This window comes from Squalius cephalus (genome assembly GCF_949319135.1).
Source record: "Squalius cephalus genome assembly, chromosome: 5".
Classification (NCBI taxonomy): Eukaryota; Metazoa; Chordata; class Actinopteri; order Cypriniformes; family Leuciscidae; genus Squalius; species Squalius cephalus.
In genome coordinates, this window is record NC_137126.1 from 45,680,875 (window position 1) to 45,702,935 (window position 22,061).

Consider the following 22,061-nt stretch of genomic DNA (forward strand, 5'->3'; position numbering starts at 1 on the left):
AATATCTTAATTTTATATTCTAAAATCTAAAATCTACATACATTTTCAAATGAGAGATAAATCTAGCATTTTAACAAATGAGTTTTCTTATAAACCATGCCAATATCTATAGAAAAAAATCTAGACTTAGATTTTGGTGGGCTTGGTACACTTAACCTATTGTTTCATATCTAATTATTTTACATAAGAGCCATATGGTGCTAATGGTACTTTGCTACAGTCTTGTGTGAATGCCATTCAAAATCTCAAGTACTTTATAGGCAGAGGGAGCACAAAAACAGAAAATGCAACTGAATTGGCAAAAAAAGAAGACAAACTCTATCCTTTTCAGCTCAAACTCTGAATTATGGTATTGTGGTGTATGATTTCTATAGCACTTTATACAATAGATTGTTCCAAAGCAGCTTTACAGTGATAAACAGGAAAATAATGATCAATGATGCAAACAGAATTCAACTGCAATAAAACAAGGAACCCAAACTCCATCAGGTGACAGAAATGGAGAGAAAAAGACTTGTCTGGTTCTCGTGTGCAGAGGATGTGTCAATCTTGTGTCTCATTGTTAACAGTCTGAAAGTGCTTATGGTCAAGAACGAGGCCAATATATTTTGTTCAGCATGATTATTTAATATAGCAAAAATAAGGCACAAGGTTAGAAAAAATAAGACACAACAGGTTTATAAAGAGATATACAATGTATATGTGTAGCTGTAGGCCTTTTTTTTTTTTACAAACATCCGCAGAATTGAACAATGCTGGAGCAGTCAAAGATATTTAAGAAGAATGTTGACCCTTTAAAGGTACTTTAAAAGATAACTAAAAATTAAAATTCTGTCATTATTTATTCATGTTGTCTATTTTCCCCCTCGAAATATATTTCTTCTGCTCAAGAAAGTCATGCAGGTTTGAAATGATATCAGCGTAAATAATTCATGACAGCATTATACTTTTGTGTCTCACTTTAAAATATAGCATTAAGGATTTCTGGAAATTATACAGAATATAATTTATCCTTTGGAATCATACAGATACAATCTAACAGATCAGGATGTAGTTTTCTGGTCGCTCCATTGCATATTAAACATTGAATGTACGTTACACAATAATCAAGTCAATAGACAATGCCAATAATATGGACAATGAATAGACACATTTGCATAGAGTAATCCAGGAATCATACAGAACTTATAACTACACATAATTGAATTAAATTGTTTATTAAACATGCCCCAAGATATATGAATATGATATATATAGACACATTGGCGCCAAACAAAACTCAAGACTCTTCTGCAGAGTCCTGCACAGGTCCGATTTTGTAAATCCGCACCCACCCGAACCCGCAGTGCTTAAAACCGCATCCGACCCGTTTTCCGACAGCAACACTAATTAAAATCCGCACCCGACCCGACCCGACCCGCTTAAAACAGAACCAACACCCAACCAGCACCCGAAATAAAATCAGTTTAACCAATCACATTATAGACACACTTACAAAAATGTTTATTGCCAGGTCATACAGAAGTTACACGACAATTAACACAAGGACAACTTCAGCCGAAGCTGTCAAAAGACCGGTACATGAAGAACATGGCTAACGTTAACACAAAACTGAGTAGCCTTATTTTTAACAGTCGCGGCTACAACACTAACGTTATATTTGCCACGCAACTTCGTCTAGCCTACATCTGACAATTTTGGGTTCAAACACGCCCTGCACACCACACTGAGCAGTGTTAAATTTGAAAAATACCGTTCGATAGAACGGCTTTGTTACCAGTTTCTGCGTGCTTCCTCAGCGATGAAGTTCCACATTTGCGGCTATCCAACACGAAAATGCAGCAAAGCCTTTCACAATATTTTCTTCAGATAACTCCAAATTTCTCCCACACACTGGACTTGATTTTTGATGACGTATTGTCGACAACTTTACAATCTCCACTAGCTATTCTTTTCTTCAACTACTCAGCATCCATCTCGACGACTGCAGATCGCGCGCTCGGTTATGATGAATTTTTAAAACTGAAAGTAGCCTAGGTAACGTTATAGATCCCGGGATGTGGAATAAACTGATGTGGATTTTAAATTATTTTATCAACTTGAAATACAGGCATATTTTTGTAGACTTGTTCCTAAAAATATGCATATATTTTTACGTTTGCATGTGATTGTTTTAAACCCGTGTTTCCCCCGTGTCCGACCCGACCCGCACCCGTATCCGACACAGTTGGATATTTTTCACCCGTTTGAGCAAAATTTATACCCACGGGTACCCGAACCCGTGCAGGACTCTACTCTGCTGTCCCATTATTCATCTACAGTCTTCCTGGTTTTATGGCTCTGTTTCCATGTTCACATCATTGTCTTCCAAGTTAAGATTTAAAGATTTATATTCAGAGAGTAATTTTAGGATGTCAGATCGCTCACTTTTTTTGGCCTGTGTGATGATACTTTCCAGGATGGGCTGTATGGAATAGGCATATTCCACAATGCTTTCAATTTGCTGTTTTGCTCCTGGGTACGCATATCCACCAGTGTGCACACCAATCAGATAGCAGTGTTCATCAAAAACTGGAGAGCCAGAAGATCCGTGAAAGAAACAAGAGTTGTAATGGATCTTGTTGGCATGCCATTCCCATTTCTCTGCCAAAGACTGTTGTGTCATCACATGAATGAAATCATGATTCTCAGATATGTGTTTATCTGCAGCCTCTTGTAGATTCTCTCTCTCAATGATGAAGCAGGGGTCCATTTTCTTGACCCCTTCTCCTGGATGTCCCACAATGCAGATCTGACCTCTGTTAGGAGGGGGGCCATGAATGTATCGACTGAGCAATCCAGGACCGTTAGCCATTTCAACAGTGGCTTTCAGTTCAAGAAGAGCAAAGTCAAGATACCTGCCCATGTTGTCTTTGCCATAATAGTACGCTGCAACCTGTTCCTTGATCGGCACACACTTGGTCTCATTTGCTTCCAAATCTTCATATCCAAATACAGCAGTGAATGTCTTTGAAAGCTTCCTGGAGAAAGGGTCAAATTCTCCAATAACATGAGCATTAGTGAGAATGAATCTGTCAAAGAGTAAGAAACCGGTTCCTATGGCGGATCCCTCCACTCGAATCTGACACACAGAGTCAGAGAGTCTCATGAGATTCTTCACTTTCTTCACCTCCAAAAAATTTTCAACACTTTTTTGATATTCTTCTTTGAAGAACTTCTGGACATCAGACTTATTTAGTTTCTCTCGCTGCTTTAACGTCTCCAGTAAATCTTTATACTGATCACGCAGAATTTTCAGAATCTCTTCTGATTTGTCTATGGGTTTAACTACATACCGCTTGGGTGAAGGATTGGTCGACTTTGTTGTGTTTCCATTTTGTTGTTTTTCTTGCTCAGTGTCGATGGGATTCTGGCTTGGCCCGGCATTTTTTGCCGCATCAGCATCTGAAGCTACATTAGGCTCAGTTTTGACAAGAGTTGCATCCTCCGGACTCTCTGGCTGATTCTTGTTACTGATAACAACTACCTGGAAAGTCTTTTTGTTAAGCGTTTTTGTTACAGATATTGAAAATTCATGTTTTATCACTGTACCAGACTCAGAAAGTCCACAGTGTTTCCTGAAAATGACATCATTGAATCGTCCATCACGTTCAAGAGCAGTTTCGACTTCCTCTCCTTTGAATGCAAACACACAAACATAACGAACACTTTCCCTCAAAGCTTTGCTCTTCAGTAAACATGTCACTGTTGGTCCTCCTTCTTTTTCAACCAAAAAGGTGACTAATGTTTCAGGTTTACTTGGAGTTACTTGGAGGAGTGACGGATCTGCAGTGGTTTGTTGATTTGTAGAACTATTTCCATCCTTTTGGATGAAGTTTATGTCTAAGGTCTCATCTTCTTCAATAAGACAGCAGGGGAAATCTGTCTTCACAGCAGCTCGGGAATCTTTTCCATTGGATCTTTGAATGAGTATTTCTTTCTGTATGTTCTTCTTTTTGTCTTTTTCACTCCTGAAAATTTTGCTTGTATTAAGAGCCTCAAGCACAGTCATGGAAGTTTTAAACGGCACTGAATATGTCTTGGAGTTTAAACGAAAATTGAAAGCGTGTTTTTTCTCTTCAGCTTCCTGTTAAAATGAGAAAAATATTGATGTACACAAACATTCAAGTGAATTCCAATTACAAGAAATGTTTGTAATGAATGATTAATTATGCATGTGATACAGAAAGTGATCTACCAGCTGCAGATCTTTTGAGGGTCCCTCTTCAACTTCTTTCTTGAATGAATGAGCCGTCGTTTTCTGGGAAAATGTCAACAACAGTGAAGTTAATGCAGGCGTACCACTGTCTACATCTTTCTACAATAATTTAAATAATGAAAAGGACAGGTAAAAACACACTGTTATGGACCCATCACAGCAAATATGATGCCGCAGAGCAAAACAAATGTCTTTTCACCCTAAAAGGGAAACACATATACCTCAAGAAAATACAGTATAGAGAACATTCTGTACACAAACATCTGCTGTAATTGACAAGTCGAAATCAGTGATATTTTATTACAGTTCAAACAGAATATTATTGATTTGTTACCATTCATCTGTGACTTTTTTTCTAATTTCTACAGTGAGAGTTAAAACACTGCGAAAGAACAATGATTTCTTTAAAAATTATTTATTATAAGAATATAATTTAAGCCGGCTGCACAGTGAGCAATTTTTGCCACGATTTGGCTGCCTGAGACAAATTTTCCAAATCCTAAAAGATTCCTCTGATCCAAGGATAAAATCTAAAGTCTTTGATCATCAGTTTGACATCTTCACTGACAGCAGATTAATGACAGATGCGATCAAATTTGACCTCTGATGAAATTCTGGCAGTATCAGAAGATTTGACTCACAGTCCTGCAGTGTGACTTCTCCTACGACGACCATTAAATTGTCTTCGTTAATCAAGACGAGCCATGACCAAAATAAACATTAGAGATTTCTTTATAATAACCATTTCAATTCTGCATGTAATGCAGCTCACACTGAACTTACGTGTCATTGATTGATGTAAAACTCCAGACAAGTTTTCTTGCGTGTGTCCGTTTTTAACGCGTCTTGACTTGTACAGTCTGACATTAATGACAACTGAGATCTTACAGTGTGACATGGCTTACAGCGATGATCATGTTCATACAGTCTGACAAGCAACAATCGTAAAGGCCTATTATAAATTGCACAGTGTGCACCTAACTTTAATCATAAAACCTAAGGAATTAACAGATTTAGCATAATGTATGGTTTTGTCAGTGTGTTCCAAGTAAACACAGGCTCCAAATATGCCTGCTTCCATACAATATAGTAGGCGAAAAACAGTATGTGAGCCGAGTATTACACTGCCCGGCCAAAAAAAAGAAATTGCCGTTTGGATTTAAATAGGCAAATTCTTAAGAGTATATGATTGGATCATTATTGCAGTGATTATTAGGTTTGTAGCATGATGCTGCATCAACTTTGGGCACAGTTTTGACATGTTCACTTAGGGTGTACTCACTTTTGTTGTCAGCTATTTTGACAATAATGGCTGTATGTTGAGTTATTTTCAGAGGACATTAAATATATAACTGCTATACAAGCAGCACATTGACAACTCTAAAATATAATCAAGTTTAATTTCTATAGTATTGTCCCTTGAGAAGATATAATAAAATGTTTGCTGAAATGTGAGGGGTGTACTCACTTTTGTTAGATACAGTATATGTTTGGCAACAAATCTTCTAACACTAATTGATGGAGTGTGTAGCTTTTCATTTCTTAAATAATCATGTAGAAAGACACATCATGGCCATATTCCAGGATGACAATGTCAAGATTCATCAGGCTCACATTGTAAAAGAATGGTTATGAGGGAGCATGAAGAATAATTTTCACACATGAATCGGCTCCTCTGAGTCTAGATCTTAAATTCATTGAAAGTCTTTGGGATGTGCTGGAGGAGACTTTACAGAGTGCTGGACTCTTGCATCGTCAATACAAGATCTTGACCAAAAACTTATGCACCTCTTGTTAGAAATAAATTTTGTGATGTTATTCACATCACAGTCTGAGTTACCCCTTTTGTAAAAGTAAATGTAAGGTACTTAACATCAGACCTGGGTGGTGTTACAGGAGAGGCTTCCTCTCCGCTTCCTCCAGATCACCAGAGGGAGCTCTCACCAGAATATTGACTGTTGCTATTCGGACAACAAATCCCATAGGCCCTCATACCTGGGACTGATTACACACACACCTGCAGTTCATCACACAAACACTATTTAAACACTCCACACACACACCACCGTTGCGAAGTCTTGATTTGCCGTGGTGATCATTTCTGAGCGTTTCTACTGTGGACTATATCCTGTGTTTGATCTTGGACTGTTTCTTGTTGTTTGACTCCTTGCTGCCTGCCCCGACCTTTGCCTGTCTTTTGGATTGTGATTGTCAGCTACCTGCCAAGACCTCTTGCCTGTCCTTTGTACTGTGAATGTTTGATGCCTGCCTCGACCTTGCTTGTACCTGTTTTCGACTCTGAGTTAATAAAGCTGCAGATGGATTCTCAATCCGATGACTCCTCATTACAGAAGACTTCGCCACCAAGCGATCCAGTAGCCATCACGCAATTGTCATCTGAACTATCAGCTCAAGCCCACCAACTCGCAATACATCAACACCAGCTCGCTCATCTAACCTCTCTGACTGAAGAACTCATTAAAGCCCTAAAAGGGCGTATGACACCCGCGTAGGCTTCGACACCTCATTACGCTGAAAGCGTTCCCACTCCTTCCACCAGTGTGAACCCATGTCTTGCATTCCCCGAAAAATTGGGGGAGACAATTTTACAATTTTAAAGATTCCTGTTACAATGCTCTGTTTGTAAACCAGCAACCTACCTTGTACCCAGCAGATTCGGGCAAGATATCTTTCGTTTGCTCATTACTAACCAGAAGGGCTTTAGACTTTAGACACCGCAGTACGGAGAGATGACGGAACCGCTTTCCCTTCCTTCAATGTATTTCTTCAGCGCTTCAGATAAGTATTTGAACATCCGGTTGGAGGTAAAAGTGCTGGTGATCAGTTGCTCGCTCTATGTCAAGGGAGGAGAACGGCGGCATTGTTATTTCGCACTCTCGTGGCACAAACCAACTGGGGAGAAGATCCGTTAAAACTGCTGTTCAGAAAGGGGTTAAATCTGGAACTCAAAGCTGAACTAGTGTGCCGCGATGAGGGAAGATCACTTAATGAGTTCACTTGAACTAACAATTCAAATTGACAATTTAATTCGCTCACATTGTCTTGCTCGCACACTGTTCACCGATACACAAGCACCCCTTCAGAACCGATGCAGCTTGGTTACACTCATTTAACCCCTGAGGAACGGGAGCGGCGAATTCAACATCATCAGTGCATGTACTGCGGCCAAGCCGGACATCTGAAGACATCATGCCCCATTCGCCCCAATTCTTCTAGCTCCAAAGCGGTGAGTGAAAGCGCGCAGTTAAATTATTCCTCTTCATGTGTTAAAACCCCAGTGAAAATAACGGTTCAAGATAGAACTATTTCCACGTCTGCTTTGTTAGACTCAGGTGCTGCTGGCAACTTTGTCACATGAATTTGCTCAACAACATAAACTCACTCTAACACGATTTAACTCTTGTCTGGCAGTGGAGGCGCTAGATGGTCATCCCATTGGAGAGGGGAAGATCACATACAGGTACATCACTGAGGAGGTCCGTATGCAGGTTGGAGTTTTACACAGGGAGGCTATTAGATTTTATAATTCATTCCCCTCACAATTCCATTATACTTGGTCTGCCATGGTTGCGTCAACACAATCGTCATATTTCCTGGAAGGAGGAACAAATCATCCAGTGGGATCCTGTCTGCCATGAACATTGTCTCATCCGCATTAATGACTTCCCAATGCACGAAATGGACGTTAACAAACAAACTCCGGTAATTCAGGGCTTGCCCACCGAATACTCTGATTTAAGTGAAGCATTCAGTAAAACTAAAGCATCACAATTGCCACCTCATCGTTCCAGTGACTGTGCCATTGATCTGTTACCCAGCACAACTCCCCCTAGGGGAAGAATATTTCCATTGTCACAACCCGAATCAGAATCCATGAAATCTTACATCAAGGAAGAACTGGCTAAAGGCTTCATCAGACCCTCTACATCCCCAGCATTAGCTGGGTTCTTCTTCGTCAAGAAAAAAGATGGTGGTTTGAGACCTTGCATTGATTATCGTGGCCTTAATGACATCACCATTAAATTTCGATACCCCTTGCCATTGGTTCCTACTGCACTCGAACAACTCCGTCAAGCTAAATACTTAACTAAACTCGACCTGCGCAGTGCATATAATCTGATCCGTATCAGAGAAGGTGACAAGTGGAAAACGGCTTTTTCAACATCCTTGGGGCACTAAGAATATTTGGTCATGCCATTCGGCCTGGCAAATAGTCCTTCTGTGTTCCAGTCATTCATCAATGATGTCTTCTGTGACATGCTCGACAGATGGGTAATAGTGTACATAGATGATATCCTGATTTACTCCAATTCTCGAAGAACACATCCAGCATGTAAGGTCAGTACTCCAACGCCTAATCCAGCAATCAACTGTACGCCAAGGCAGAGAAATGCGAATTCCACCAAACAGCAACAACCTTCCTGGGATACATCATCAGTCGAGAGGGATTAGCAATGGATGAGAACAAGGTAAAATCAGTGCTCGACTGGCCTCAACCACGCACAGTGAAGGAGCTACAGAGATTTCTTGGATTCGCCAACTTCTATAGAAGATTCATAAGAGCTTTCAGCACGATTGTTGCTCCACTAACCGCCATGACCAAACGCTCCACGTCGCGCCTTTCCTGGTCACCTGATGCTCAGCAAGCATTCAAGGATCTCAAGAGACACTTCACCTCTGCGCCCGTTCTCCATCATCCTGACCCAGATTTTCCATTTTTCGTGGAGGAGGATGCCTCCAACACAGGTATAGGGGCCATACTTTCTCAACACCATGGGTCCCCAGCAAAGATGTTTCCATGCGGCGCCTTCTCCAGAAAACTATCCGCTGCAGAGAAAAACTATGATGTTGGCAATCGTGAACTCTTGGCCATGAAAGCCGCCCTAGAAGAATGGCGTCACTGGTTAGAGGGGGCACAGCATTCATTTACAGTAATCACTGATCTCAAGAACCTAGAATATCTACGTTCAGCAAAACGACTAAATCCTCGTCAAGCGAGATGGGCCATGTTTTTTACTCGCTTCCATTTCATTGTCACCTACAGACCTGGTTCCAAGATGATGCACTGTCACGACAACTTGAAGACCCAGTTCATTATGACTCTGATGAGAACATCATCCCCGAAACAATGCTCGTTGCTCCAGTTCAGTAGGACAGCATGATGGAGATTAACCAATACAACACCCAAATTCCTCCACTATCAAACTGCCCACACAATCTCACCTTTGTGCCCGAACAACTGAGGGAAAGACTCCTTCAGCAGGTCCACTTGACTCCCAGGTCAGGGCATCCTGGAATCACAGCAACTCACCATCTCCTCACTAACCGGTTTTGGTGGCCCACAATGTCTACAGATACCACAACCTTTGTAAAGAACTGTACCATATGTAACACATCCAAAACCCCTCGACAATTATCCGCTGGTCTACTTCAACCCCTGCCGATTCCTCAGCGTCCCTGGTCCCACATCGCCATTGATTTTGTGACCGACCTCCCCAACTCCCAGGGCAACACCACCATCCTGACAGTTATTGACCGTTTCTACAAAGCATGTCGTCTCATTCCTCTGCCTAAACTTCCCACTGCTTTCGAAACAGCCGAGGTACTATGCAACTACGTCTTCCGCTTCTATGGATTATCTGAGGACATTGTGTCAGACAGAGGTCCACAGTTTACCTCTAGAGTATGGTCGGCTTTATTTAAACAGCTCAACGTGAACATCAGTCTCACCTCTGGTTACCATCCGCAGTCCAACGGGCAAACTGAACGATTAAATCAAGAAGTCACCCGTTTTCTCAGGTCCTACCGCCAACACAACCAATCTGATTGGAGTAAATACTTAATGTGGGCAGAATACGCACAAAATTTGCTGCAGAAACCCGCCACTGGGATGACCCCCTTCAAATGCATTTTAGGCTACTGTACCAACCACCCTTGTTTCCCTGGTCCATTGAACCATCCGATCTACCATCTGTCACTGAATGGCTTCAGCATAGCGAGGAAATCTGGAACCGAGCACACACTCATCTACTACATGCAGTACACAGACAAGAACAACAGGCCAATCATCACTGCCGTCCAGGTCCAGAGTACACTCCAGGGCAGTGGGTTTGGCTATCCACAAGGGATCTCCGCCTTAGACACCCATGCAGAAAACTCAGTCCTAGGTATGTGGGTCCTTTCAAAATTCTTAGACAAATTACTCCAGTTTCATTTCGTTTAGAGTTACCTGCTAACTATCATGTCTCTCCCACATTTCATGTTTCGCTTCTTAAACCCGCTGTTGGTCCGAGAGGAGAGTCGGAGAGTGGAGCCGTTACTGTTACAGGAGAGACTTCCTCTCCGCTTCCTCCAGATCACCAGAGGGAGCTCTCACCAGAATATTGACTGTTGCTATTCGGACTACAAATCCCATAGGCCCTAATACCTGGGACTGATTACACACACACCTGCAGTTCATCACACAAACACTATTTAAACACTCCACACTCACACCACCGTTGCGAAGTCTTGATTTGCCGTGGTGATCATTTCTGAGCGTTTCTACTGTGGACTATATCCTGTGTTTGATCTTGAACTGTTTCTTGTTGTTTGACTCCTTGCCGCCTGCCCCGACCTCTTGCCTGTCCTTTGGATTGTGATTGTAAGCTACCTGCCCAGACCTCTTGCCTGTCCTTGTACTGTGAATGTTTGCTGCCTGCTTCGACCTTGCTTGTACCTGTTTTCGACTCTTGAGTTAATAAAGCTGCAGATGGATTCTCAATCCGATTATTCCTCATTACAGGTGGAATGAGTTTGTGGCTGAGCAGTATGCTGAAGCAAGAGAGGCCTTTAGACTTTGGTCAGAGGCAGGTAAGCCTAGACATGGGGTATTGCTAGATATGAAAAAACGGACAAATGCTAGATTTAAGTATGCACTCCATTTTATTAAGAAAAATTAAAACACAATGAGAGCAGACTCACTAGCCAGAAAGCAACAGAACAACAACCTTACTGACTTTTGGCAAGAGGTCAAAGTAATGAATACCAATAAAACATCATTACCGGCTGATATTGAAGGTATTAGTAGCCCAGAAAAATAGCTGAGCTTTGGCATGAGCACTACCGTGACCTGTTTAATTGTGTTAAAAGTAACCCAGTTAGAATCGATCATGAACATATTGATTTCTCAGCAGATATGATAGTTATGGCAGCAGCTATTTATGGTGCCATCAATATGTTGGAGAACAACAAAGCCTGCGGTATGGACTGCATTACTGCAGAACATCTAAAATATGCCAGCCATAAGCTCTGTCCTTTGCTCTCCATGTGTTTTAATGGTTGTCTGCTTCATGGTGTCCTGCCTAATGCTATTATGTCTGTAATGTTACTGCCTGTGCTTAAAGACAAAGCTGGTAAGCTCAACAGTATTGACAATTATCGACCTATTGCATTAGCCAGTATCTTGTTTAAAGTACTGGAGAGAATACTGTTAACAAAGCTAGAAATGTATGTCCTTACTACTGACAATAAGTTTGGGTTCAAAAGAAAGCATGGAACTGACCTGTGTATCTATGCTCTTAAAGAGATTGTGTTCAGATACACAAGCCTGAATACATCTATATTCTTGTGTTTTATTGATGCGTCAAAGCCATTTGATAGAATTAATCATGAACGATTGTTTGTAAAATTGCTAGATAAAGGTGCCCCTAAATTTTTAGTGTTTTGGTATGCCCATCAAACGTTTCTGGTTAAATGGGACAATGTTGTATCTGCTCCATTCCATGTTAGCAATGGAATGCGACAAGGAGGAATTATGTCTCCTATTTTATTTAATGTTTATATGGATGAATTATCAAACCAGCTAAATAGGTTAAAATCTGGCTGTCTTGTGGGCAACACTATTGTTAATCATCTTATGTATGCAGACGACCTGGTTCTGCTCTGTCCATATAGTGCTGGGCTGCAGCAGATGCTTAAGGTGTGCTCTCAGTATGGCCTTGATTATGAAATAAAGTATAACACTAAGAAAAGCCATATAATGATAGTTAGAAGCGATGAGGACAGGAAATCAACTTTTCCGACCTTTTATTTGTCAGAAAGCCCTCTTGCTGTGAAGTTAAATATTTAGGTCATGTCATATCCAATGATTGGACGGATGACAAAGACCTATACAGTCAGCGCTGTAAAATTTATTCTCAAGCTAATATGCTTATAAGGAGGTTTTCTATGTGCTCTGACTCTGTGAAGTGCTCTCTGTTTAGAACTTACATCACACCGCTATATACTTCTCAATTGTGGTCTAACTATAAGAAAAAGAGTATGCAGAGGCTCAAGGTAGCATACAATGATGCAATGAGGCTGCTGATTCGTGTCCCTTGGTGGCATAGTGCCAGTCATTTGTTTCTGTCTACTAGAGTGCCAACCTGGGAGGCACTCTTAAGACAACTGGAGCCGGTTGCACCAACAGGGCTTTACTAAGCCTGGTCCTAACTGCTAAGTAGGTCTTAGTTAAGACCAGTCTTTAGAGTTGACTTAACGTCAGTTGCACCAACCAAACTTAAGCCTAGGCTTAACTACGCCTGGTCTTAGCGTTGCGCGTTCATGTGAATGACCATGGAACTATAGCAGTTGACTAGCAGTGTGCGTTGCTAGGTTACGCTGTAAACTATCTGCCGCTGTTTTGTTAACTTGTAGCTGTATCAATCGACACGCGGTGGATTTGTGGACATTAATCATGTCTCCAACAGTGTTTTGAAACGCACGATTTGCATAAAAACAGCGCTATTAACAGCTGTAGGCTACTGCTGGTGTCAATGCTGCGTTGTGGTTCGACACAAACTGTAACTGTTTATCTCTCCGACAGAATCGAAACGTCATTGTAACAATGTAAATGTCCAATGGATTGCTTCTGTCCCTAATAACTCTCTCCCGTCTATTTTTTGTGATTGATACATGTATCCCTTGTGCTTTTTGTTTAATAAAAAAAAAATAATAATAATAAAAATAAAATTAAAAAAACTCTCTCCCGTCTAAAAGCCCGCTATGTCTTTACTGCTGAGTTATCAAGTGGTTACTATAGAAACACTATCTGTCGGATAACGGCTATTAACGCTATTATATGCCTAGATTTTGAATTTACGCCTGCTACTGACTAGGCGTAAGATTTACGTCCGGTCTTAGTGAGAAGAGGATTTAAGCCTGGGTGGTGCAACTGTCGTAACTTTTAGGTTGGACTTAGAATGCTGAGTTAAGACCTACTTACCTTAAGACCAGACGTAAGCCCTGTTGGTGCAACCGGCTCCTGATGTTTAACGAGTTTGTTTGCCCATAAAATCTTTCAGATATTAGGTTAAACTTATTTGGCTTGCTGTCCACTGAAGAGGGGCTCGATGAAGCAGCTTCAACTCGAGCTCTGATATACCCCCCAGTGGCTAAATGTAGGATATGATAATTGAAGGGCAAGGTACCGGAGATGAAGGTGGAGTTTGGGGAGGTGGAGGGATACTGGAACAGCTTGATGCTAGAGAGAGGTAAGCGGCTGCTTATATACTCAGGCTGTTGATTGAAAGATTAGATGGGCTCACTCCTCCCTAACTTGCGTTTAGGAACTTCATTTAGTTTTATGTGTCGCCTGGACAAGTCAGTGAACCATATAATTGAAGCCCTAGTCAGTCCTCTGAAAAGCTGTTATAGATACACTTCTAGGCGACATTGGTGCAATAGCCTGTATATCCTATAGGCTAATATGGAATTTGTATGTATATTTTGTATTTCCTTTTTGTACTGTATGATGTGTTATATGGACCTGTGTCTGCAATAAAGCATTAATTAATTAACATGGTGACAGGAGAGCTATTTGTCAATAAATGTGAAAAAGTAACTAGCGTTACCTATTTGAAAAAGTAATTTGGATATTTTGTTGTAAATTGAAAAAGTAGTGCATTACTTTTCTAGTTACTTGAAAAAGTAATCTGATTATGTAACTCAAGTTACTTGTAATGAGTTACCCCCAACAGCATTTGGATTTAGCTACTGATTACATTTTTATTAAAGGTGCTCTAAGTGATGTTGGGTGATGTCACTTCTTGTTGACGTTTAAAGTATTGTCAAACAAAACGGAGGCTAGCTAGACCCTCTCTCCACCTTATCCGCGCACTAACCCCCCTAACCCCACCCCAAATCCTTCTTGTCGGTTATTGGCTGGAACAGTTTATGTTTCGTGTTGCGGGTTAGCCCAGTTTGTTTTTCTTGCCGTTTGTGGAGCCTGTGGTGTCTACAGAGACTGTGTTTTTTTACAGTGTGTTCAGGGGACAGACAGCAAGCGGATAGTGAGGAGATGTTTGCTGTATGTGACAAAAAATGTTTTGGCCTAAAAAACGTGTGACATCGCTTAGAGCACATTTAAGTATAATTGGGATTTTTTTATTGGAATATTGATTTACCCTCAGGCACTATAATTCACAGTAAATTGTGACAAGTGCTTTTTTTTTTTTTGCAGACCTAAAGCACTATAAAACAAGCAACAAATATCATGTCCTTACCTGAACATTGTCACTCGCTTGTGACGTCTCCCCAGATTTATCATCTTTGGCAGTCTGTTTCTGAAAGAGACAAAAACATTTCCATTACTGTGCGTTCACACCGCCGGCGGCGAGAGCGTCAAAGTGGCCGGAAGCCATTCATTTTCAATGAGAGCCGGCGGCGAGCTCCGGCGAGGGCGGCGCGGCGCGTCTTGGACGGCGAGAGCGGCGAGAAGAGTTGAAATCAAGTCAACTTTATGGTAATAAGCTATGACGCGGTTCGGCGGCAACGGCGGCAACCAGTCGGAATGTAGAAGTCCTCCGCCTGAGGGAATACGAGAGAACACAATTCTGTAAACTTTGGTTCCCACCACATTAGTTCCTAAGCAAAATGGAGGAAAAATTAATAATTTCTGTTGCGGGTTTCCCGTTATTGTACGACTTGTCATCCATGGTGTTGTCAGTTTGATTAGAAAAAGCTGCGCAACACTATTTATAGGCAACATTTTCGCGCTAGAACTTCTTTGAACTAAAAACGCTTGTTTTTTAAGCAGGAATGCAATTCATTTGCTCAAAATAATAATGATTTTGACCAATTGCAGCAACGGTTTTTGTGGCCCCTTTAAATAAAGTTTTTTATAAAATCACGCATTCTAATCTACGTCAGAGCGTCAGAGCGTCCCCGAATCTTTCTACGGCGTCGGTGACAGGGCGGCGAGAGCGAATTTTGCCGCTCTCGCCGGCGGCGGTGTGAACGTACAGTTACAGCTAAGCCTAAACCAAACGCAGTGTCTAAGCAGACACGATGAGAAGAATAACAGTCACCCACAGGACTCTGTTGAAAGGAGCTCCGAAGGTCTGTCTGCTTCAGCTTTTTGTTGGGCGGTACTTTAGGCATGTTTTTAGCCTTTCTTCTGAGCATCTTTGAACAGAACAAATGATGAAGAGCTGAGAAAGATTTTTTACTTGCATTACTTGGTTATTTTAACAATGTAACCTTAAAATTAGTGACAGTCACCTATTATTCTTAAAGGCACACTATGCTAGATTTGTACCTTATTATAACAGCTTCGAAATCATTTCTATGGTAAACAAACTCGTAGTAGGGTGAATGGGAGCCGCTGGCAAAACCAGCAATGCAAGTTTGAGAGGTGGCGCCCCGACAAATCTCACGAGAATCACGACTTGCTTTACGGCACGACGTCACATACATCAACAACATATGGGTAGTTGACAAATGGCCAAGAAAAAGTACTTTTTTTGGAAAACATAACTTTTTAAGAAAAAATACATATATTTATGGAGTATGAAAACTGCAGTTTCAGAAAATAGTAGTGGTCACTCATTTTGTCAATGACTTCACATATTTTTTTCACGTTTTCACTCAACAGTACTGTAAATGTGTCCTATGGTGTGACATTTAAAAAGTACTAAGAAATTCTATTAAATAACAAAAAAATACTTGAGACAGAATTGTTCACATTATTAAAACATTATTTTCTTAAAGTGATATTTATTTTACATGAAAGTACTAATTAGAATAATTTTCACGATGAACCTGATAAACTTTTCCCTACGAATGTCAATAAAACTTTTTCGCCAACCTTACAAAACTGTTTGAAATTGTACCTATTTAAGAGGAGATATTATTGGAACTCCCCTAATGCCAAACTTGACTCTTTTTTTAAAGATATTTTAAAATAAGTATATTTTTCTGTTGTTTTATGTTTGTCACACCATAGGACAAAACGTCACACTAAAGGACAAAGATAGTCATTGCATAAAAAGAGTCAGAATATATAGTGTTTATTGTAACAATAATAAAGGAGGACATTTGTTTTTTTTGTTGAAACTTTATATATTCGTTTTAAAAGCTTCTTAAGGAGGTCTTGTCCTATGGTGTGACATCTGTGTCCTATGGTGTGACAGGCCAAAGCGTCATACCAAAGGACATTTCCTGTGATATTTTATGTCACACCAAAGGACATTTGAGCTTTTGTGGCAGTTAATAACCATGCTAATACTAGCTGAACAGTTATTAGCAATTGGCATGATACATTTGCATAATATTACATAGTCCTGCTGTTAAAAATACAAATTTTAATTAAAAAAATTTATTTAGGAGTGTCACACTAAAGGACAAAAAAACTTAACAACTTCAGTGGTCTGAAAACATAGTTAAATATTTGAACAATTCTGAGAGAAATACTTGCCATGTGCACTGCTCATGGGCTTCATAGGGGTCTTCATTCACATGACCTTGAATGGGGTCTTTCAACTAAATGTAGTTGTCCATGATATTGCCCAACTTAATATCAGGTTATTGCATAACACCAAAGGACATTTTTTTCTGTGACAAACTTTATTAAATTCCTACACTTTTAGAAATGTATGTATAGGAAAAGTGATGGCCATTTAGTGAAATAGACACTTGCACAATTATGCCAGGAGTGTTCATTAAGATGTTTAAACATTATTTTCTTGATTTATAAAAGTTAATATTTATGAAATAATGTTGTCTACCGTCACACCATAGGACGATTTTGAGATTTGGCTCAAAGTTGTAAAAAAATAAAAAATAACTCAGGTATTTAAACAACAAATTCATGTAAAACAAGAAAATGTTTAACCATTTATGGTATTCTAAATGATGAAAATGTGAAATAAATTATTTTTTATCTTCTGTGACGGTGAAAAAGCCACGTCACGTCAACTACCCATATGAAGGAGCCTCTATGGAAGACACTAGCACGCATTTCAGACGTGAATCATGGCAGAGTCGACGAAGAAAACCAAGAAAGCGCGGTCGGAAGAGTGCAGAGACGGCTCTGCGTGAGTGATATTTGCGACAGTAACGTTGTTTGAGAAAAACAGAAACTGCATAGTGTGCTTTTAAATTAGTATTACCTTGCAATGTGTTATTGTGTTATTCTTCTGCTAACATTAATAAATATTTTCACAGTCAGATAAGTATAGTTGGCATTCAGTGAGTCATCTGTGAGTGCTTAAGTATTTATCTTTACTTAATCTTTTTTCTAGCCCATTTGTATGCAGTTTAATTGGCTGGTTGGTTAGATTTTGTCCTTGTTTTGTAAAATGAAAATTGTCATTTACTCACCCTCAAGTTGTTTCAAACCTGTATGAGTTTCTTTCTTCTGTTCAACACAAAGAAAGATATTTTGAAGAATGTTGATAACCAGACAGTTATGTAGCCCATTGACTTCCATAGTAGGAAAAATATAGGCTACAATGGAAGTAAACGGCTACCATCAACTGTTTGATTACCAACATTCTTCAAAATATCTTCTTTTGTGTCATCTTAGATCATAACAATGATTTGGCACGATTCTTTCACGAACGAAACACCACTAATCAAAACACCTTTGATAGCATTGCGTTTTAGAGCCTCTGATGTTCATAGATACAATGTAAGCTTTTTGGATTGTAAATTCTTTCACAAATAAGTCACAACAAGCGCATTTTATCCTTTACACCATTTGTTTGTAACCAGTGAAAACATACAATAGGTGTTTGTAGTGATTTGTGTTGGTATTATTATTGAGGTAACATAAATCATTCGATAAAACATTCATTCTAGAAATATATTAAAAGTTGTTGTAGATATCTAGGGTAATATTATATTTTGTTGAATATGATATTTCGTTTTAAAAAGTTACCTTATGTGAGTTAACAGTTTAAATAAAGCAGGAGAAAGTGAAGTGCGTGCCGTCTGTTTTCCTTTGTGGAAGTGTAATCTGATCTCATTAAGCGCGCAAAAAAGATTTCAAATTCTTCTTCTAGTGTTTTGGCGGGTTATAGACCATTGTAAAATCTGCATACCGCCACCTACCATATTAGGTGAGTAAATGATAAAATCAAAGTACAGTTTTTGGTAAAATTATTGATCTCTAGACCAGATTCACGTAGAAATAATCTTCTGTTTCTACTTATAAAGGTTTTAGTTTGAATAGATATTTAAATATATTGTTTATTCTCTACCTATACCTGGATTATTTTGCCAGTGTTTGTCGAAGTTGCTTTTAATTAGCGACTTACCTTCATTTTTCCAAAAGGAATCTCTATTTTATAATTATTTCCCAAAGCTATATTTAGCTAATTTGTCAATTTAATTTTCTTGTACCCCTATAAATCTGGTATCCAGCAGAATTGGAGCTATTTTATTTTTATTTGACTCAAAATGCTTCATATATACGCTCATTACGCTGTGATTTACAAAAAATATATATGTTTGTTAATCACTGGCATGGCAATAAACAAATACAGTCCACTTTAATTTTATGAATTGTTATGTTTTGTTCAGCTCATAATAGAAGATCAGAGAAACTCCAGTTGACTAAATAATAAATTAGATAAATACCCATATATTGCTTCATATCTGATTATTTTAGAGCCACGTGTTGGTAAAGGGACTTTGCTACAGTGTTGTGTGAATGTCTACTAAAAGCACTTGAGATTTCTTTGAATGTCAGAGACAGCACAAAAACAGAAATGGCATAAAAAAACTCTATCCCTTTTTAGCTCTAACTCTGAATTATAGTGGGTGCGAGCTGCATGATGAGACCATAGATTGCCATTTTAAATGTTCTTTAAAAAGTAATCAAATCTGCCATTGAGCAGTATTAAATTATCAAGACTTTTTTTCTCATTCAGTAGGCTAATACACAATTGTAGGCTACAGAAAGGTAATTCAAATCTCAGGAATATTTGTTTTAGTTAGGCTACTGTGAAAATTCAAACAAACAAGAACACAAATAAAAGAAAGAAAGCTTAGGCTATCTAGTTGTTTCATTAAAATGCTGAACGAGTAGCCTAGCTACAATTATTATCTTCACACTAACTATAAAACACAACCCTTCCTTTTTTTGTTTTATACATTATACATAATATATAATATTGATCATTAAAACTGACATTTAACAAAAAGAGACAGGGCTGTGTAATTTTATTTTATTATGTAGCCTACATAGAGTGAAGAGAATGTACATAAATATTTTAAATATAAAATAAAATGACCTTTTTTGTTAAATGTCAGTTTTGATGAATGATCAATAATAGCCATTATAAAAGTACAAGTTGCCTAAAAGGTATAAGAAGCTATAGGCTACAATAAGAAATAAAGCAAACGATTCAGTAAAACACAAGTCACCTCTCTAGTAGGCTACAACGTTAAAGTTAAATAGCCTAAATATATAAAGTTATGAAACTTCACTTTGCCTTCAGCCAAAAGATTTGCAAGGGAACAAATTATAGATTAAAGAGACCAAAGATCACCTGTTAGATATACACAAGAATGAATTATATCTCGGGTTGTGCGAGACGCGTTCTGGGATACCTGGCTGACTCAAGGGCTCAAGTCACCTTCTTCTTCTTCTTCTTCTTCTTTTTTGTTTTTACCGCCGGTTGGCAACCAGCTTTTGGTGCATTACCGCCACCTTCTGCTCCGGAGTGTGAATCAGACAATACGTTTACAATGTAGTTTCCACATAAAAATAAACAAAAAAATATATAAAAAAATAAAAATAAATAATAATAATCTTATACCCACAGACACATTCATTCATTTCCCAACACACTTTCCCATATCCCTGTTTATCCTCACAACCTATTATACAAACCAGTTTCCCTTAAGAAAGTTAACAATATTCTAACCTGTGCTCTGTCACCTATGCTCAACAATCTTTTTAATGTTAATTCCTGCACCCCTAATTCCCTCAAACTATTCCTCATTATCACTCTCTGTACCTCATACCTCCTACATCTTATAATTATGTGCTCCACTGACTCCTCTTCTTGACACCAATCACACAAGCCTGTCTCGTGTTTTCCTATCATTTTCAGTGATTTGTTTAAAGCACCGTGCCCCAGCCTTAACCTTGTCATTACAGTTTCCTCCCTCCTGTGCCCACCACCTAACCTAGTTATTTTTACACTCTTTTGAATTTGATATAAATGCCTTCCTTTCTCCTCTCTGTCCCACCTTTCTTGCCACATTTGGTTAGTTTTTTCCCAAATAATACTTTTGACCTTCACTTTACTTATTTTAATTTGCATTTCTATATTTCCCTTCTTTAAAGCCCTCTTTGCCAATTCATCCACCTGCTTTCACCCCTATATGTGCTGGAACCCACATAAATTGCACCTGTCCTCCTTGATTTGCTATCCTTGTTACTGATTGAAGGACTTCAAATAACACATCCTGACGGCTTTTTGAGTGAAAAGACCTTAAACTCACTAGGACTGATGATGAATATCATCATATCAGCATATCAGCACCTTTTCTTGTCTTGTTTTTTCCACCCACCTTAACGCAACTAACACTGCTACCATTTCCACTGTGTATACTCCTAAAAAATCTGATGTTCTTCTATTAATTCCTATACCTTTAGCGGGAATTGCCACCCCATATCCTGTCACTCCTGTCTCAGGTTTCTTAGAACCATCTGTGTATATTAATTCTTTATAATCTTTATTTATGTGGTGCTTGAACGCACTTACCAAATCTATTTGATCTTTTCCTTTCCTTTTTAACTCTAACAAATACCAGTCAATATCAGGCCAAACAAGTACCCATGGAGCCATCATTGGATATACAACTGCAGGGCTCATCTTCATATCAGAAACTCCAAATTCTACCTCATTGCCTACTCGACTAAAATTATCTCCTTTATATCTTGCATTCTCCCATGTCTCCTGCAACACTACTTTTGTGGGGTGGAAATCATTATGTCCCTGCAAATTAGCCCAATAGTTTGTCATCAACTGCCTCCTTCTTAATGCTAACGGCATTTCTCCCATTTCTACCTGTAGTTCAGGTACTGGTGAAGTTTTAAAAGCACCACTACACACTCTTAATGCCTGTGCCTGAATCATATCTAGTTTCTTTAATAGAGATTTGGCTGCTGACCCATAAGCTACACTGCCATAATCCAACACAGATCTAATCAATGCCACATATATTGTTTTTAATGCAGAGCAACTAGCTCCCCATTCCCTACCTGTCAAACATCTCATCACATTAATTACTTTTTTGCATTTTCCTTCTATTTTCTTTATATGATCTGCCCATGTTAACCTTGAATCGAAAATAACTCCCAAAAATTTGAATGTTCCAGCCCTTTCTAATTCTTTCCCATACATATTTAACTTCATCCCTTCCTTAATTTGTTTCCTGGTGAAAAAGACTGTTTGTGTTTTTTCTATTGAGAACTTAAACCCCCAATCATATCCCCACTCCACCACCTCATCAATTGCTCCTTGTA

General features: G+C 39.1%; 1 protein-coding gene across 1 annotated transcript; it reads right to left on the reverse strand.

Annotated features, from left to right (window-relative positions):
• Window positions 1-613: 613 nt before the first annotated feature.
• LOC307159160 (serine protease FAM111A-like) lies at window positions 614-18,843 on the reverse strand (the record flags this gene model as incomplete). The annotated part of the gene is made up of 5 exons (XM_079872372.1): window positions 614-4,126; window positions 4,238-4,300; window positions 14,803-14,862; window positions 15,611-15,703; window positions 18,838-18,843. 5 exons carry the CDS (start codon window positions 18,841-18,843, stop codon window positions 2,333-2,335), a joined length of 2,016 nt encoding a protein of 671 aa, XP_079728498.1. The 3' UTR covers window positions 614-2,332.
• Window positions 18,844-22,061: the final 3,218 nt, after the last annotated feature.